Genomic DNA, 19,210 nt, shown 5'->3' with positions numbered 1-19,210 from the left:
AACTAAAAGAAAACTTCCCAGTAAAACATCGTCATTTATAATCGTTAAGAGCTCCAAATTGTTAAACAATCTCTAGCCCTCTTTGAATAAATTTAATATTTTCCATTTTTTAAATTAAATTTGAACTCCCTATATCTATTAAAGGAAACCACATTGGACATTGGTTTATATAGTAAACTGACATTATTTTTGGATGTTCAATACGTTGTTAAAGTTATCTGGGCTAAAATCGAAACACCTTGTATAGTGTTAGAGGGCTATTCCCAAAAAAAAGGACTTGGCAATCAGTCTCAGACGTACAGAACACATTTAATCTTCACTGGTAGCTTTAAAGCAAGTTGTTCTAATACTTTTTATTGCTTGTCTATCGTCGCACTTGAAACAACATACACAAACAAGGTGTAACATTTCACGGATATTATACGTGCTTCCATAGAATAAACATTACATTCTCACGCTTATATTAAGGGAAATAACTTCAAATATTTCGAGAACAATTTGCTGTTTTAGATTTTGAAGAAAACATTATTTATTCAAAATAATAGTTCTTGCTATTGCTATTATGAATAAAAGAACAATCAAAGGCACTTTAGCTGCTTTATCTTCCCTAAAAGGCTTTCATTATGCAACAACTTTCTTATAAACGATCTCTGTACTGATTTCGGGTTCACTTACATTGCCCAGCCCATGTAATTAATTGGGTAATTTCTGTATGTAAACGGAAGTTTTAAATCGTCTTTGTCAATATATAGTCGTTATCGGCCTTAGAAGAACGATTGAGGTGGGTTGAAATTATCTCTGGTATGGGATCTTTTATTGCATCAAGGCTTTAAGAACCTGATGGGTAAATCGGTGAGTAAGGTGTGGGCAAAAGATATGTCCCTTTTGTTTATTCATTTCCCATAATAATTAAGCTATCAAGAAGCTATCTCTACTTTTGTGAGCTTCTATAGGGATAATTATGGCATATACACGAAATTTTATCTCTGGCAAAAGCAGTAAAAAAGGCTATAAAAATTAGGCATCCAATAAAATTCTTATATGTTGCTCCATACGGGTAACTCTTGACGTGTCATGGGAGCACCATTAAGTGAAAAAGGGTCACAAAAACTATCGATAGTTCCTTTAAATTAATGAAATATTTCATATAGACGCAAAAGAGGAAAGCATGAAATTAATCACTTCCTAATAGTGATTTTTATTGCTGTAACTTAAGAAAAATATTTTGGTCAACCACGCCTTGTTTATGTTAATTAACCTTTACACCTGAACATTTCTAATTAACAACGTCAGTAGCTTTATCATTATTATTCATGAGCTATCCTCCTTTCATTATGATCAGATTTGATCAAAAACTATCAGTATGCAAGAAAGCAGGATTTTCTCACTCAGATGAATTGCATTAACAATCATCTTGTAGATATTACCAACACCTTGTTACCACAATACTGATTACATTTAACTAGTTATCATATTTGTTAATAACCATCAGTTATAGCACCGGCATAATTTTGATTACAAAACGGAGGTTGCATGCAAAGGAAGCACCATATTTCCTTACATCCGAGAGATTTCTATAGTGCGAAATAATGTAGAATTACTAGAGGGGTGTTGTTTCTATAAAACAGTGTATATATATATCTCTTACGCAACCCCTTTAAAAGTTTCCTTTGTCGCAAATAATTTTATTGTTACCAATAACTGACTTATTTATTATTGAAAGAAAAACCTAGCAACGCTTACATAACGACCTACAAATACGCTATTTGTGTCATTATTTAAATGACTATAAATTTCCGATAAGAATGTCTTTAGCGCGGTGATATACAGGGTGATTTTTGAAAAAGTAGTAAAGAAATTAATAGTATAATGCCCGAGGTCTTCATTTAAATTGGTTAAAGTGGTGCTCTAGAGAGCAAGTAAGTAAAAGTTATAGTTTGCAATAAATAAAGTGTTATAGTATACATAATATTGAGCTTAAATGGAAACGGTATGTGGTTTTGCAGCGCAGCATATTTGTGCTGCTAAATGTGGTACCATGGTGGCCTTGCTTTCTCGTTTTGTTGTTAATAAAGGTATTCGCGTTTCAGTTTAATCTATTCCCTTATAAATCAATTATTTTATTGTTGTTTTTATAAGCGTAATTCCGAACTATAAATCAGGAATATTTATGAATTATAAGAAATATATGTAGGTGCCAGAAAGATTCAAAAAAGGTCGTATTCTAGTTTAACTCGGTTATGGGAGTTCCGAAAAAAATTTACAATTTTTTTTTAAGTTTCTGAAGAGTATCTGACTTTTAATTAAAAGTACTACCTACAGAAAATATATTATAGGTAAACACTTTAAGAAGATTGGCATCCCAAATTCACTACCATGTATCACGAATTAAACTTCGACTTAACTTTCCAATTTACACACAACTTCATAGAACTCTCGTCTATGCCCTATCTCATAGAGCGGAAAAATTTAAAACCTTTTTACTTGATTGAATAGCACTTACCTCTTGTTTCTTCTGATTTATTTGATGTACTATTAACTTCAAATTAATCCCAAAACCACTTTCTTGCTTCCGATTTAATGCAACTCGACCACGAGAAAACGACACAATCTGTATCTCTGCAACCGTATACCGAGCGAAGTTTATTTCGTCTGCACGAATATGACCGTCGAAAATGCCTGCGGCCTTTTCCTACCTAAATCGGCCCTCCTCCTTCCACTCGAAAGCTACATGTCACAGTCTTTTTTTCTCTCGTTGGCGGTACCGTACCCCTTTGTTGGGTGAGCGGTACCACGCCGTATGGCCATCGATTGAGCGGAAAACCGAGGACAAAGGGCGAAGGAATAAAGATACTTATGAGAACCGTTGAGGTGTGACAAAGACAAATACCAAAACTCATTTATCATAAACAATGACTATATTAATATTAATAATTAGTTTCTTCTTTCGTGCCTGCCTCTCTATGCTGTTTCCGCAATAGTTGGAGCTTAAAAAAACTCTGATAATCATGCTTTTGAAGGGCTGAAGCAGCTAAATAATGTCCCCCTGGATGTCTCACTACCTTTGGATTTTCAAAACATTGAGACAAGGCCTCACTCATTTCTGAACAAAAATAAAAAAATAATTTAAAGTGATGTAAATATTGCTCAAAATCACCTGTAGGAATGACTTTATCAGTTTCCCCAAATATGTGCAAACTTGGCAAATCAATCTCATCCATGTAATACTTCAAATGGGGGAAACTTTGGGATTTAAAACCTCCAGCCATTATTGCAAAATTGAAGTTTATATGTTGAGTTACTAGAGAAATTGACAAAATTAGTTCAAATTAGTAAATTACATCATTTTCACTGTAAAGTTTGCATACATCCTCTTTGCTGCAAATCACACAAAAGCCCTAGGAAGCACGCACCCTGAGAAAATGCCAAAACACCATCAAAAGGACCTTCTTTTTCAAAAATTTGTTCTATAAACTGCACAGATTCTTCAAATCCAATTGCAGGGCCTCCCTGCCTGATACCTCTATATGTTCTATCATCTCGATTAAAAAACCATCCATATTGTTCTATAAAGAAAATCCAAAGAGTGAGAAAACTGAAATTTTTCAATTTCAGTGCATAAATGCTTAACTATTATCTATCAAGATGTAGCTGAGAAGTTGCTTTTAGTAAAAAAAAGTAGTAATAGATTGAGACCAGACAGTAAACCAGAAGGAGGAGAGTATTAACAGTAATTAAAATTCAAAACTTAATGTATACCCTCATCTTTGGATTGTCCAATATTAGGGTCTTCAAGTGCATGGATGTCATCTACTAGAACTACCTTGTGAGGGGCTGTCACATAGTTAAATTTCGCCCATTTGTGTACAATTTTGCGAAACGAACCAGTTTTTTCCTTGAACACTTCGGCATTTTGCCTGTACCCGTGCAAACACAAAATATTCAATTTTTCCATTCAAAAAACTCAAAAATTCGTGAAAGTGCAACAAACTTTTTTAGATTTTTAGGACTTTTCTTGATTCATATTATGTGAGAGTTGTCGCTAAGGGGAAGTGTTTATTGGGGATGTGGGGGCAGTAAGGTAAAACAGTTTTAAAAAGGGAAATAGTAGGTAATTAAAAAAATAATAATAAAAAAACTTTGACTTTTGGGAATATTTGGTTATATGGGAATTGATTCCGTACGGCGGGAGGCTAAATTTTACGATTTTGGCAATTCTAATATTTATTGTTCCGCCGCAGAAGTACGTCATCCCCTTTGATTGGTTGAAAAATAATTTTATCACGCAACGAAATTTGTTTATGTCAATCTCTGTCAATGTAATGATGATGTGTCCTTTGCCCTAACCATACTTTTCTTGCGAAGAAAAGGAAAATGTCTCAAGTCTGAAAACTTTTCGTCCAAAATACGCTTTTTAACTTCCTATTTCTTACTGAAAATGGTTAAATTGTTATTAAAATTCGGCCTTCTCTGTCTCTTCGTTAGTGTCAATTCACAGAGAGGAGCTCCTCCAGGGGTTAATCCTCAACATTATCAACCACAGGCACAGCCACAGGTAACAACTAATTCTAGCATATGTTAAGGCCTATTCTTGCATATTCATTTTATTATGAATGAAACTCCATTTTAAATATATTTTCGATTTAATATCAGATGTGCCTTAAAACATATCTCCTCAATATATAGGATATCTCTGAAATTACTGTTCAACACTTGATTTAAAATTTCTTAACCAAAAATATGGCGTTCTAAGAAAACTTACCTACAGTACCCATAGTAAGGGCCAAAATATTTGGACGATTTTCGAACAATTACAAAACATGATATTTCAGGCTTAAGAGTGTTATATTGATGTATAAAATCAATTAAGATAAAAGTGTACATTTGATATTTAAAAGTAAATGAAATGGCAGAAAAATTCCTTAAATAATAAATAAAATGGTTACAATATAAGAAGCCAGAAATTATCAGAGAGTCTTATTATTATATTTTTATTTATGAATAAAATTGTATGAACATTTTATTGTTGCCTTGAGCAACTGCTTTTAACTCTCATTTCCTGTTACAATATAAATTAAGCTCTTGTTTAGTATGCGCAACAGCCCCAATATCAACAGCAATTGCCCCAGCAGCAACAGTACCAACAACAAAATGTACCTCCACAACAGGCTCCTGTTCAAAGACAAGCTCCAGCTCAACCTCAGTATCAACAGCAACAGGTTAGGAAAATATATTTTGTACTGTTAAATCTATTTCTGGCCATTTTTATGTTTAAAAATGGAAAATATTTGCTATTACTGGAAACCTCCTTTTGGTTTCATGTTAGGTTCTAGCACAACAGTACCAACATGTAAATGCTCCACAACAGCAAGTTCCTGTAGCTGCACAACAAGCCCATCACCAAGTAAATCAATTTTCTTAATTTCAAATGCATCATGTTGCATGTTTATATTTTGAGTTTAGTTGTGTATTTATAAATTTCTTCACTTCACTCTGCAGAAAAATCAATTTTTGCATAATGTTGGGAGGGGAAACTTAAGGACTATATGCTCTTGATTATTATTAAAAGCATATAGTCTTCAAAGATTCATGGCTGCCAAATATAATTATAATTTAGGTAAAAATATAGCATAATCATTAAAAAAAAAACCAGTAAGCATTGAAGTATGAGATGTATATATTTGATAAATTTATCTGTTAACTTGTTATCAGTCAGTGTTTAATGGCAAATAACAAATTACTTAATCAATTTTTAATGTTTACCACCTATTGCCAAATTTTAATTTACTGCCTTCTGTAAAATATTTTTTTAATGTTCACTCGTATCATACTCAATGTTTGTTGTAGCCATCAGGACATGACCATGGGCATGGTCAGCGTCAGATTTTTAACTCAGGAAATATTGCACATGAAAAAGAGTAAGTAGTAAATTCGTGGTCTTTTCAGTTATTATAAACAATATCCTACTTTAAAGACACATTCAAGAGCACATGGAAGTACCAATAGATACCAGCAAAATGACTGAGCAAGAGCTACAATTCCACTACTTTAAAATGCATGATGCAGATAATAACAACAAACTGGATGGATGTGAGTTAATCAAGTCTTTGATTCATTGGCATGGTAAGTTAATATACACCTCAACTCTCTAAACAAACATCACTTACACCTCACATACATATTTTCTTACACTTGCAGCCATGCGCTTTAATTATGTATTGTCTTTCGCTTTGTGTGTTTGTGGTGTTTTTCCAAATAGAGCAGGGCAGCAAAGAGAAGCAGGGACAAATCGAGGAGAAAATCTTCAAGGATGAAGAATTGATCAACCTGATTGACCCGATTTTGAATGTGGATGATGGAAACAAAGATGGATATATTGATTATCCTGAATTTATAAGAGCGCAGCAGAAAGCGGCGGCTGCAGGGCAAAAGCAATCTCAACCTTAATTAGGTAATATTGTGATTAGGGGGGGGTTTTGACAAGTAATTTTGTAGGAGGCTTCTGGGTTATTTTGGGCTAATTTCACTGAAATTTTTCATCGATTATTAATATCTATTATGTGTGTTTTTGTGGAGACATTTTTTTGGGCTAAACGCTACATTGAAAATTACACAAGGAAATACCTTTTAGAACTCATAAAAGTGGGATATTTTAACCTATTTTAGCTGAGCAAGAAAAAAAAGATGTTGTAAAAATATGGTTAGACGAAGATCTTCTGGCCACTATTGATAGTCTTTTACTTTTCTATGATAAAAATACTGACGGTCAAATTACATGGGTGGAATATGCCAGGCAGAACAAAGTTCAGAGAGAGTAATGAATCCGCAAATCTTGGGGAATTATGTTAATCATTACCCTCGAAAAAATAGTTTTTAAGCGATTTAGCTCACAGTTTGAACCGGTTTTGGACGTTTTATGGTTATTAATTCTTAATTCTTATAGTACGTTTTCCTGTCATTAAACATTCCATGATTTATGGCTGGGACAATTTCAAGAAAACTGGTTAGAAAGCAAACTCATTTATAGTCGTATTAATTACAGTTAAGTTATGTATGTATGAAGGGTTGTGAACTACCGTCTAAGCAGATATTGGCTTTGTAAATAAACAATTTTTAGTTTGTTTACTGCAAGTTTGTTTTATTGCATATTACCCTGCTTAATTATGTAATTTTTTGGTAATGTTTGCACACGTGCTTTCAAATTTTGCTTTCTAATAGTCATTCATGTTTATCATTTTTTGATTGTACGAAATATTCATTGACTCTTGTTAAAAATAATTTTTGAATATCCGAGTTTTGTGTAAGATTTAAATGGAAAATTTATAAGAAATTTGGACTTTAAAGAACGTGAAGAATCGTTCCCTAGGACCATCAGATTTGAATAATTTAATAAAGGATATATCGAATACAGAACACTAAAGCAATAGTTTTTCTAATCAGTCGTGAGGCTCCCGTTTTTTAGGCAAATAAACGGATATGTAAACTAAAAATATGTTTATTTTAATTCCGTTTTAGTGGAAGATCCCAAAACTGATAGGGAAAAGGTAGTGGGCACAATATATGAAGACCAAGGCCTTGCAGATCTAGTGGACGAGTTTCTCAAAACTACAGATGCTAACAATGATGGATTAGTTGAGTGGTTTGAATACTCTTCTACAATCTAAGGTAATGTTGATCCTTTTTTTATAGTCAAATGAAACATTTAATTTCTTAAAAATATACAAACTTTTATATAATAAGTTTAACAATTCTTTTTTACTTAAACCTATCTAATACATTATAAGCACTCTTCTTTTTTTGTTTAACTTTCACTTCACTCATTCTTTTGGATTTAATGAATTTCTGCAATTTTATATAAATAATAATTACATATTAACATAAAAGTAATAAGTACCTTTTTAGCTTCTTCCTGCAGAACCTTCTTGGTAATTATAGCAGCCTTACCTCCTCTCCCTTTTGCCTTGTTTCTTGGTTCATATTTAATTTTTGGCGGTTTCAAATGCTTAACAAATTTTTAATTTGCAAAAAATGATAACTTGTGTAATACTCTTACCAGCAGCTTCTTTTTGGCTTCTACTTTATCCCTTAGCGTCGGCACATCCACCTTAGATATCACAGTGGGATCCAACGAAATGAGATCTGGTTGAATCTAAAGAGAAATTTATTTATGGATAACTGTAGGTTAGAAGCATTGTATTAACCTTTTCTAAAAGAGCCTTAACTTCGGATTCTTGTCTCTGCTTCTTTGACTGGAATGGATTAGCTTCATATGTGTCGAAGTGGGGTTCCCCTGATCCTGGCACTAAGATACTAGTGAAACCTCGAGCTGTAGAGACTCCCAGTACATCTTCATATGGGCAAAAGTTAAAATTCCCTTGAAGTGATAAAAAGGCGAAAAATTACAAGAAATATTAATATTGTAAGAAGGTTTTACCTATTGAATTATTAAATCTGTGCCTCAAATAAGGCCTTTTTATGCACTGAGTACAACAATCCCTGGAAATCAACAATTTAAATACATGATTTTAATTATTACAACTTCCTTACTTATAAACTTCCACTATATTGCCAGACCCTACAGCAAGCATTTTCTTCTGCGAAAACGCTAAATTCGTAGCAGCATTAATCAATTTATACTCCTGCAAAGGCCCCTCCAATTTCCTAATATCCCATATTTTTAATTCTCTATTTGTGGCTGCTGTTGCCATATACCTATAGGGAAATTAGTCACCTCCATTAAAATTATAATTACTTATCTAATTAAAAAAAATATATGCAGGATTTACAAGATCCATCGAGTTTCAATATTTGTTGCAATTCACCTAACTGATTCCACATCATTGCACCTTGATGTATTGCAACATTAATTTAAAACTTACATGCCACTGGGATCTACATGAACAGATGAAATTGGGGCTTTATGACAAAGCATTTTAGCCAATGGCTCCCTATGATTAGGACTCCACATAGATACAACTCCTTTGGCATGGCCCAAACACAAACATGCATTCCATGGGTTTTGTGTCAACATGGTCAATCTGCCTAAATTTGTATTAAATTGGGACACCAATTGGCCTATTGAAACATCTAGCCAACTTAAGTAGCCCTCATCACTCTGAAATCATTATAGATCTAATCAAATATTCCACAAAAACAATTTTGTTAACATACACAACTTGCCAGCAAGAAATGATACGGTAGAAATTCAAGTCGAGTGACTTTATTCAGTCTCTTCACACAATGAATCTCAATCCCTTGATTGTCATAAATGTAAACCCAGTTCTTTTGGGCAACAGCAAACATTGTTTCAAGATGCAAAAAGCTTACATCATGAACACTTTCCATCACATTAATTTCACAGTGCAACTTCTTTGTGAGCCAGTCAAATGCAGCTACATGGCCTTTTCTTCCTCCTATAACTAGATGACGGCCATTTTTCGTATACCTTGCTCTAAATGTAAAATTATGAGGAAATGAAAATGGCAAATTGAAGAATGAGATTATACCTGTAGGGGCCAAATTCTAGATTCAATTCAAAGGATTTTGCTGCTGCTGTTATATCTACATTGTCAGCAATGTGTTTTTGTGTAAATTGGGTTGTGGTTTCTCCACGATCTGCCTCCAAAAAGCCAGCATCTTCAATCAATAGTACTTCAGTTGCTGCTGCAGATTCTGTAGCAAATTGAATATCCTTCTTTTTCTCTTCAATTTTTTTCAAAAGACTCTTTCGTGAAGAGAAAGCCAGCTTCATTTTTTCTAATTGATAACCCATGAGGGTACGGCGGAGCTGGTAGCGGAGCAACTGTCACCTGTCAGGCTTGACAATGTGACGTACCGTGAGTGAAGGTGATCCTTCGGTTCCCTAAGTACTCCAGAACCTGGTGAAAAAATCTTCCCCTAGCACTTCCGGTAGGTCATTCTAGAACAACTGCCGGAAGAAAAAAAAAGGGCCTGGGTTAACTTGCACCTGCGCGGCCCCCTTTTTTTCTGGGTTTTTATAGCAGGGGATCTGGGAAGACTATAAAAAGGCAACGTTGTAATTCTCAAGGACAAACACGGCGAGATAGGTTTTAAGTATCGTGCGAGATTTATTGTCTTCTTTCTTTACAATCATATTTGCGAGCTAATTTGAACAATATTTACATATTTACACAAGTGCTTAGTCTATTCCTACAACCTCCGTAAACGCAAGTCGGGTAGTGAAAGTGCCTAACTAGCAAACCTCCGACAAGGGAGACAGCTGGGAAATAAAAAAGTATCGAGGAAAATAGAATAACACTGAGAAAACTTCTTGTGAGCGGGTCACTTCGATCCAGTAACTGCCACCGATATGTACTGAGGTATGCGAATGATTGAGGTGAGAGTACAATACGCGGTGGAAAGTGAAATAAAGTTTTACTAGCTGTACAAATTACGTATGGTTTAAAACGAATAATCCGTAAGCATTTTACTTAAGTCCGAAAGTTGACGAGTCTCTTAACTCTCATTTCTTAAGGATTAAACATGATTCACTTTATAAGTCTTTATCCTTAGTCTCGTGTATAAACCGACCATTTGAGATTATAACAGCATGGATATAAATATAAATTTATATTTCCGCAACAGTCAACACTAACAACCGATCAAACTCGTACTATTCGCGATGAAATTCTCAATGCATCTTGTAGCCTTCAATGTCGCCAGTGTTGCCATTTTGTGAAAATAGCGGTAATAAGCACGGAAATTATATACTTATGACTCTTTTTATTTTTAAATGAACAGTTTTTATTATAATACTAAGAAAAGCATCTGGAGTTGTAAGTCAAAATTACCAAAAAAATATAAATATTCAATAACGAGACAATAAACCGTAAACTATTAACCTGACGAGAATAAAATTCCAATTTAACCAATATTTTCAAGTTTAATTCAATAATTATTTGCTATGTGTACGCTAATGATAAACTAAGATGAAAAATTTCATAGCTTTTTATTAGCGCATCAAACTTTAATATTTTAGCCTAAATTTTATTCTGTCATGTTTGCAGTGTTGTACATTTCTTGCTGGGTAATTTGTGAAGTATAAATTTGTACATATATAGCGAACTCAATTATTTTCAAGGCTGATGTCTCCAACTGCTATAATTGGATTCGTGTTCAGTTTTCTGTAACACTACTTTATTTTTTAGAGATTTACAGTTTATTATCACAAACGTTATTATAAAAATTTGAATGGCTTGAAAATAGACATTGCTTACGCATGCGTATTGTAACTATTAGGAATTGTTATGCAGACGGCTTCACAAAGATTACAATCCTTTGAAACGGCATGGTTTACGCATGCGCATTAAAATTTTCACGAATTTTCAAGAACTGACCGCAAATTGTTTACGAACAAACCACCAATACGTGATAAACCTCATTTCGATGTAATTAAACTGTGTATATTATTTTTATTTGTTATTATTTACATTGTATTAAACTTTAAAAATCATGTTTGAGATGTGATATTTGTGTGCAAATTAATGTGTTGATTGTCTGTTAAAAGTAATTCACCACCAACAATTTTGGTTAGAAATGAATTTGCTTAAGAATATAATCTAGACCTCAATTTTCAGCACAGTTGAAATATGGCATCAAAAACCACTAGTTCCTTAACAGCGCTTTTATTAAGAGCTTGGAGAGAACGTTGGACAGACTTGCAGTGGGGTATTAATGTCAAGACAGTTTTGCCCCGAGGAGTTAGTGGAGATGTTTATAATTTAGCAGATTGTATTATTGATCAGGTTGTTGTTGGTGCGGGTGCAAATCAATTAGCCTTAAGTTATTTGAGGCACTCCCTTAGTGCCCAGCTAATATCTCATGCAGCTGTACTCCGAAGGCTGAGCAAATATGAACAGTACAATAATACACATTGCTTTGCCTCTCTACTGGAATTTTTAGAAGGTAAGACAAAGCTATAGATATTACTCTGTTACTATTAGTTAAATAGATAACCTCTATATTCTTTATAGATTCACATATAAAGCATTATTTAATAATTCTATCTTAAACAAGCAAAGCTCAATTTAAGCCATGTAAGTTGGTTTGTAGCCTTACAGGGATTTTAAGAGTTCATCAATGGTCCTGGAAGGCCTCATTTAATTTGTGCAATTGTTATTAGATTTTAAGATTTATGTCCTTCTAAATGGTAATAAGTACCTTTTAAAGGAAATCATTTTATTTTTAGATATGCTACCAGGAGTGACATGCTTTGGAAAATCAGAAGAAATAGAACTAGCAAGAAGCATTGTCGTGATAACTACATGGTTACTAAATATCCTGTATCACTGTAGAGATGTTAAGACATTAACCCAGAAGATAAATCAACTCCTAAAAAGAATATTGTCAGATGACTTCTATGTATCAATGATGTGCTTAGCCAAACATAGTGAAGATTCAATTAGAAAATCAGGTGAAGCATTTAAATGAAGGAATGAATGAATAATTGATGCCTTGTCCCCCAGAAATAAGTACAGGATAATAACCTCTTTATCTCAAACTAATATTTGCATTGAGTGTTTTGAGTTAAGAAATGCTTTAAATAATTATCACTTTATTATAGAGATCGATAAGTCTGATGCTTCCCAGCTGTCAGAATTTCAAAAAATGCAACGAATATGCACAGAAGTAATTTCGGTTCTGTCTGAAAATGACACTAGCATTCACCATATTGTCAAGTTGGAAAATATCGACATGCATATGTTGTCTCTTTCCGTACATAGCGAAAGGTTGCCTGGGTTTCTAATACAAAGTTGGCTTCAGGTTCAACTTGTTGGTCACCCAGGTGCTGACACTTCTGCTATAATCTATAAGCTGCATATCCTTCAGAGACTAAAAGGTAGATATTTTTTTATTTTGTGTCAATTATTAATTATGCCACATTAATGACAAATCTTGAGTTATTGTCATAAGTATTGGTACACTCTGTTTTATTTTCAAATTCTTTATCTACTTTCTTCCTGCCTCAGATTATTTTTTCTTAATTTTTAGGATTTTCTGATTCCAGACTATTTGCTGAATTAATAAGAGGTAGTTTAATTTCGTTATTCGATGTGTCTGAAACGCGATGTCCCCATGCTAGTCATATAGGGGCCTTTATATTTATGAATATACCTCATATATTTCAAGAATTTTCGGAAAAATCCGACACGTCAAGTGTAACTGAAGCCCTCGACTTGCTATTGCAGGTATGAAATAACAGAAGTATTGTTTTTTCTTGCACTTACAATATTTAACGAAAGATATATCGCATATGTTTATATGAAACAATGAAAATATTGATCTTGTATGTTGCTCTTGACATCGGGCGAATGCATTATTTTTCCGGATTATCGTCAATATTAATTTTAGCACAGTCAGTTGTTAGACGCTATTGATGTAAACGGATCATGTTCTATATTGACCAACATATTGGAGGAATTGGCGAAAGTAAGATTGATTAATGAAGAACAAGCCAAACGTTTTTTGGAGAAAAGAAACTTACCGCCGTCTGTTAAATCGGACAAACCACCTCCTCCTAGCAGCATGCAGAGTATAATTAGGTGCGCTCAATCATCTTTATCTGGAATTCTGAAAACTTTGTCATCAGATTATCATAAAATATTGGTAGGTACAAGGGGTTATCAAGTTGGACTACCCTTTAGAGTTCTAGAATCTTACCATTACTAACTTGACATTTTTCAATAATTAAGTACTGTTGCACTAAAATAAGTTGGAAAATTTATGTTTGTTGTTTATTTAGTTATATTCATATTTAATGCCTATTTTTATTGCAGGATGTGACTTTAGGTATGCTACATAAAGTATTCATGGGAATAAGTTTTGAGGTGATTTTGGCCGTGGCGTGCAGTTCAGGTCAACTAAAAGCCCTCGTGAGCCGGTTGATTCCATTTAGTGAGTGCTATAATAATCGAGATAGCCTAGGTCAAGATGACTCCAGAATGCAGCTTTTTGATTTGATTTTCGTAATGCTGATTGCGATTGTACAAAATTACGGTAAGTTAAGGTGCTGTTTCTGGACTTTTCAGGCATGTCTGCCCGCCTTTTTTGCATTTTTTATGCCATATATGTATTTGCTAGCACTGGGCCATATGCGAAATTAAAAAAAAAGTATTTTACTGTTGGACGAATCGTACCGTCTTGACGTATATAAAGCATTTCGCAATTTTCTTCTATCTTAATAATAAATTACAATGATCGATATTTTTTTAGGAGCCTCGACAGTTTTAGAGCTCGATGGCGATTCTCTTATTGAGCAGTGGATTAGTTCGTGTCTAGTTGACAGCTACAACCCAAAGTCACCAACGCAACTGTTGGCCATGAGCAACCCGGCTATAGTAGAGGCATTAATTCAGCAGTTTAATTCTGGCGACAGTGACTTTAAACCTAATATGCAACTGCGGGATATTATTTTTAATATGCCCGCTGTAATGCATGAAGTCTTGGTCGCTTGGGAGCAAGGTGAACGAACTTATTCGATTAATTAAAGTGATACAAAGTGATCCAACCATACTTTATCATTGCTAGCTCATGAATCGTTAGAGATAAAAGGTCAGTTAAGGGCCAAATTATTAGCGTATTCTTAACTTTAAACGCAAGACAGTTTCCCTAGAAATTTAGAAATTTAATTTTAGCTCGGTATTACACTGACAATTTACAGTTAAATGTTTTAGGTGCTTTAATTGCTTCCGATGTGAAGCGTATTTTGGACGCAGTGAAGGAGAAAACCTGTTGTTTGCCCATAGCTGGCGCTACGTACTTGTGTTCGTATTTGAGAAGTGCTTCTCCCGATTCGGTTCTCAAACCAATGAACATGATTCAACAGCTTTTAGCATGCCCTGCTGCTCTCGAGGAAGAAAACGAGGAAGACCAAGAAGAAGACGAAGGAGATGAGTCACAAATTGCACAGAAAAATGTGCGAAAGAAAAGTTTAAGGTGATCCTTTTTTTTCCATATTATTTACTTCAAGCAAAAGGCGATTATTAAAAAAAATGAGAGTTCCTTCCCGTTATTATTTTAAGCTTTTGAATTACTTCTAGGCAGATGGTTTTTCAGCATGGGTAGCGTTTCTTAGATGTTTATAATAATATTAATAATAAAATTATTAGACAATGGTCTAATGTTCTTGTCTCTATTTTAACGCAAAAGATGACATGATGAGTTCTTGAAAATTAGGTGACAATGTATAATATATTTAGTAGACATCAGATATTAATTCAGGTTGTCACTAGGTGCTATGTACGACGTTATAGTCTTTGTTTACCTCTTAGACTACATCTATTTATAGAGGTCGCTGGCAACTGACGTGTGATATAATACGGAAGATGCAAAAGGACATTCAAGCCCCTAGTACGAAAAGTTGTGAAAATCTCGTGTCACGGTCTCCAGCAACAGAGTGGTTTCACAACGCATGGGGTCGTGCTATTAGTAGAGGTTGGTTGGACTATAATTCAACCAAAATTTTGCACTGCCTTTTAAGTACAGCCGGGCCTAGATGGCTCGTGAACGCAACTATACAAGAACTATTAAAGTTGAGGCGAGTACTGTTCAAGACAATTTTAAATTTATAAGAAAAACTATTGTAAGGTGCCGAAATATGAATCGCGGGTGACGAACTGATGCGTGATGGACTCGATAGATTAATTTTAATCTAGTTTATCATTGACAGAACAATTTTTTACAGGTTCAGAGATCAGTTGCAAAGAGGTGTAGATTTGGCATTAGCTATATTGCACGTGAACATTGTAGCGTGCACGACCGAATTGTTGTCCCATATATTGCCGCAGCTGTTATACGTAGATGTGCAATCGTATACTCTTATGGAGCCACAGTTATCATCGTTAGCTTATTTAACAACATATTGTTTATATACATCTTGGGACATGTTGTCCGAGGTAAGCAATTAGTTTTTATAGATCGTTATTTTTAGTGTTATTATATAAATTGATATATTATCGGCGCCAATTTGATTAAATCAATATAGTGGAGATATGCAGGATATCTCTGAAATGACTGTACAACGTTTGAGTAAAAATTCCGGAACCAATAATAAGGCGTTCTAAGCAAACTTACTTATATTTAATATTGCCTCATTTTGCCTCTATAGGGTGTCAAGATTTTCAAATTATATAGAATAATATATAAAGAAAGATTTTGCACGTGTTTTACATGATACGCATGGAGTAACTTCTCTAGTAAAGTATTATTAATGGTATTTTCGAAAACCGCCAATTCAAACCCCAAGTATTTACAGCTGGGGATCTTGATTCGGGATCATCTTCAGTTCTATTTACAACTGCCTATTCGAACTCTACAGTTCTAATTGTAAATTGGCGTCTTCATTTAACATTATTTGGATTAAAACTACCCGTTTCCCTAAGTCACCTTTCAATATACACGAAAGTTTAATGGTTCAGAATTCTGCTATTTGGATATTTAGTAAGATACACTTTGACACATATGTATATTTCCCGCATAAAATCTACATGCTAAAAACATGTCAACGATTTTAGCGATAGAACGATGTTTTATTCTAAAGGACCAAAAAAGGTTCAACTTACCATAAATTCATTTTGAATCAACAAAAACACGGTAAACTCCGAATTACGGACCAGGAGTCATTTTTAATATTTTGATGCATTAAAAAAGATCCCGTTCACGTCAAAACACACCAATTTATGTAGTAACATTTATTTCCAAAATTAGTAAACATCGATAACACTGTTTTGCAATGATTTCGAAAAAACGATATTGGTTTGAGAACTTTAGCGCCCTATAGCGACAAAAATAATATTAGACGTAGATAAGTTTGCCCAGAACGCCTTATTTTGGGTTCAGGAATTTTTGGTGAAGCGTTGCACAATCATTTCAGGGACACTCTGTATTTAGTTACTCATTCAGTCTTTTAGTTGGTTACAATTTGTAATTAAAAGTTCCTTTTCAGGAAAAAGACGACGAACCTCCCATGAAGAGACCTAGGTTTGATAATTCAGAACCACAGGATTCTGAAACGCCATCCAGGAAATTAATAGATTCTTTACTTCAGCTCCTCGCCATGTATGAAAAAATGCAAGAAGGCGGTGTTACGCCTCAGACACACTTCATTTTTGAGCTGATTAAAACGTTAGTTGAAGTTAAAATACCGTCTGCTAACGGGATCTTGTCACATATTCCTGCCTCATTAATATCGGATTTATTGAAAACTGTACCAGAAATATTTAGTTATCGCATGTTGTTGCATTTTCATGACGTACAAATAGCAGCTGGCAGAACCAATATGGGGAAAGATTTGTGTATTTTGAGGAATTACCATTTAAGAAATGCCTGTATTGCGGGTTCTGGAACCAAAGCCAAAGTAATCGAATAATGCATTGGGGAATTTAATGTATTGATTATTGACAAAGTAACATTTAAAATTTTTCCATTAATAAATTCCTGAAAGTTATTATAATAAAATCTAGGTACATACGAACGTTGTTTTAATAATAATTTTTCGACCCTTAGTACCTAGTACCGCGAATAGTGTTTGTAATAACACGAGGAAGTCAAATATTGCGATTAGACCTTAAGCTCTTTTTCACAAACGAGGGACCAGAGGCTTGAACCATTCGTTCCACTGAAGGTCTTGTTGAAAAAGGGTACTTAAAGTAAGACAGTTATTAAAAAAAAAAAGTTTAATTTTTTAGAATAATTTGTGGAAAAATTGAAATGAATATATTAATTTCTAAAAGTTACTTTAATTAATACAATTATAGTTGTGAAGTCAATTGTAGATGCGAAATCTTGATTTTTCGGTGAATGATCATTAAACGTTATCGTTACGCAGTATCGGAAAAAAAATATTTTTAGGGAAAAATTCAAGGACAAAAATTTAAAAAAATTGGTAAGTGAATTTTGGTGGCACACCGAACAAAAATCTTGAAGCAGTAAACGAGGCCTCCGAGTACCTTTCCAAAAGATCTCTAAAAATATCATGTTTTTTGCAATGTTGCATCATTTAGGGAAATTCTTACCGCTTTCTGAAAGGATACGGATTAAAATTAATTACAGTGATTATAAGATGATAAATTACTTGAAGCTTAAAACTTTGGATAGGGGGTGCAAATCGCACACATCTCATGTTTGAAACTCATTAGGAAATGCTATTTTATATAACTCGTGCCATATTGGTGATCTCGTTTCGCTCGACCCGGACCCCCGTAGCAAGATAACCGCACGCTATATACAAATTCTTGTCAAATATTTCTTTCTCATAGGCCTAGGACTTCAGGTGAAAGTTTAATATGGTCTATTTCATCCGTGGGCCTTCGTACTATGACTTAATATTTTCTAAATGAAAAATGTTCCGTGAGAAATTATCTAAACAACTTCGCAGCAATAGGACTGGGGGGATATTATTACGGCTTACGACTCACTGATTTCTTGTAATTACGCCATTTAAAAATATTCAGGTTCTATATTGCTCTTATTAAAAAACAGCTTTATACTCGCTTTAGGTTTAATGCGGGGACCATCTCTGCATGGGACCTCTCAGAGCATTAAAATTCACAATATTGTCATTAACCAGGTAGGCAGACATTTCTTCATTTGCAGCAAGACCATCTCCTTTTCCGCGCCGAAGAATTTTTCTTTCGTGGTATATACCGGGTGATCCATTAACAATGGGACAGCTGAAAGCTGGAGATATTACACGGCAAATGGTAACGGTTGGAGAAACTATGCTTTATCTGAAAGTTGGTAGTTTCAGATATATACAGGGCGTTAAACTTAAAATTTTAATTCATTGTTTTTTTCAGTTTTCTAAAAATCTCTAGATTAAACGTTTGGAAGTTTGTAAACATATATTTTTAATATCTTCTAGAAAATAAAAACAGGTAATTAATTAAAAAAATGATTGCTATTTCAGATTTTGAATGAAATTTCATGTTAGACATATAGAATATAAAGTTATGAATTGTAATTCTGTAAAATTGACCACAAGTGACGCTCTCTATCAGCAACGCGCAAATTGCAAAACATTTCTTATTTTTCGCCTAAAAAAATATTATTTTCAAATTTTAAAGCGTCTAACCTACATATTTTCAGAATAATGCCAAAAAAAGAAATAAAATTTTAACTTTCAATACCTAGTATATCCGAAACTATGAACTTCCGGATAAGGCATATTTTCTCCCATCGTTACCATTTGAAG

At 33.9% G+C, this 19,210-nt stretch overlaps 5 protein-coding genes across 18 annotated transcripts in view; 2 read left to right on the top strand and 3 right to left on the bottom strand.

Moving 5' to 3' along the window:
- Positions 1-2,747, bottom strand: part of LOC136341191 (uncharacterized) — a 35,322-nt gene extending 32,575 nt beyond the window's left edge. Inside the window, exon 1 of one of the 2 annotated variants that reach the window (XM_066285883.1) lies at positions 2,504-2,747. The gene's annotated coding sequence lies outside the window, so the exon portion shown is untranslated. The remainder of the gene's footprint in view (positions 1-2,503) is intronic. The other variant, XM_066285882.1, reaches the window with a different exon arrangement.
- A 152-nt stretch (positions 2,748-2,899) lies between these two features.
- Positions 2,900-4,179, bottom strand: LOC136341211 (esterase AGAP003155). Its single transcript, XM_066285947.1, has 4 exons — positions 3,760-4,179; positions 3,369-3,566; positions 3,158-3,301; positions 2,900-3,103 (listed from the first exon to the last, which is right to left on the bottom strand). The coding sequence occupies exons 1-4, from the start codon at positions 3,953-3,955 to the stop codon at positions 2,928-2,930; spliced, it is 714 nt and encodes a 237-aa protein (XP_066142044.1). The 5' UTR covers positions 3,956-4,179; the 3' UTR covers positions 2,900-2,927.
- Positions 4,180-4,323: 144 nt separating this feature from the next.
- Positions 4,324-7,739, top strand: LOC136341210 (multiple coagulation factor deficiency protein 2 homolog). 6 transcript variants are annotated; one of them, XM_066285942.1, is made up of 7 exons: positions 4,329-4,555; positions 5,091-5,219; positions 5,327-5,404; positions 5,848-5,918; positions 5,975-6,123; positions 6,260-6,451; positions 7,516-7,739. In XM_066285942.1, exons 1-6 carry the CDS (start codon positions 4,439-4,441, stop codon positions 6,445-6,447), a joined length of 732 nt encoding a protein of 243 aa, XP_066142039.1. In that variant the 5' UTR covers positions 4,329-4,438; the 3' UTR covers positions 6,448-6,451; positions 7,516-7,739. The 6 variants fall into 6 exon arrangements, with proteins under 6 accessions (XP_066142042.1, XP_066142041.1, XP_066142039.1 ...); XM_066285943.1 differs by lacking the exon at positions 7,516-7,739 and adding an exon at positions 6,667-6,800; XM_066285945.1 differs by lacking the exon at positions 6,260-6,451 and having other exon boundaries at positions 4,324-4,555.
- On the bottom strand, positions 7,480-9,810 carry LOC136341201 (WD repeat-containing protein 46). Its single transcript, XM_066285910.1, has 9 exons — positions 9,507-9,810; positions 9,172-9,451; positions 8,880-9,115; positions 8,548-8,712; positions 8,435-8,496; positions 8,202-8,374; positions 8,054-8,149; positions 7,895-8,002; positions 7,480-7,842 (listed from the first exon to the last, which is right to left on the bottom strand). Exons 1-9 carry the CDS (start codon positions 9,770-9,772, stop codon positions 7,756-7,758), a joined length of 1,473 nt encoding a protein of 490 aa, XP_066142007.1. The 5' UTR covers positions 9,773-9,810; the 3' UTR covers positions 7,480-7,755.
- Positions 9,811-10,052: 242 nt separating this feature from the next.
- MED24 (mediator complex subunit 24) lies at positions 10,053-17,487 on the top strand. Of its 8 annotated transcripts, none has more exons than XM_066285899.1 (12): positions 10,053-10,340; positions 11,603-11,925; positions 12,209-12,433; positions 12,584-12,859; positions 13,012-13,208; positions 13,372-13,626; positions 13,797-14,016; positions 14,233-14,481; positions 14,694-14,955; positions 15,308-15,556; positions 15,704-15,914; positions 16,964-17,487. In XM_066285899.1, exons 2-12 carry the CDS (start codon positions 11,610-11,612, stop codon positions 17,384-17,386), a joined length of 2,883 nt encoding a protein of 960 aa, XP_066141996.1. In that variant the 5' UTR covers positions 10,053-10,340; positions 11,603-11,609; the 3' UTR covers positions 17,387-17,487. The 8 variants fall into 8 exon arrangements, with proteins under 8 accessions (XP_066141996.1, XP_066141993.1, XP_066141992.1 ...); XM_066285896.1 differs by having other exon boundaries at positions 11,598-11,925; XM_066285895.1 differs by having other exon boundaries at positions 10,053-10,357; positions 11,598-11,925.
- Positions 17,488-19,210: the final 1,723 nt, after the last annotated feature.

This window comes from Euwallacea fornicatus, chromosome 9, assembly GCF_040115645.1.
Source record: "Euwallacea fornicatus isolate EFF26 chromosome 9, ASM4011564v1, whole genome shotgun sequence".
Lineage (NCBI taxonomy): Eukaryota > Metazoa > Arthropoda > Insecta > Coleoptera > Curculionidae > Euwallacea > Euwallacea fornicatus.
The sequence above is the reverse complement of the archived record's forward strand: the minus strand, read 5'-3'. Positions and strand labels throughout refer to the sequence as shown.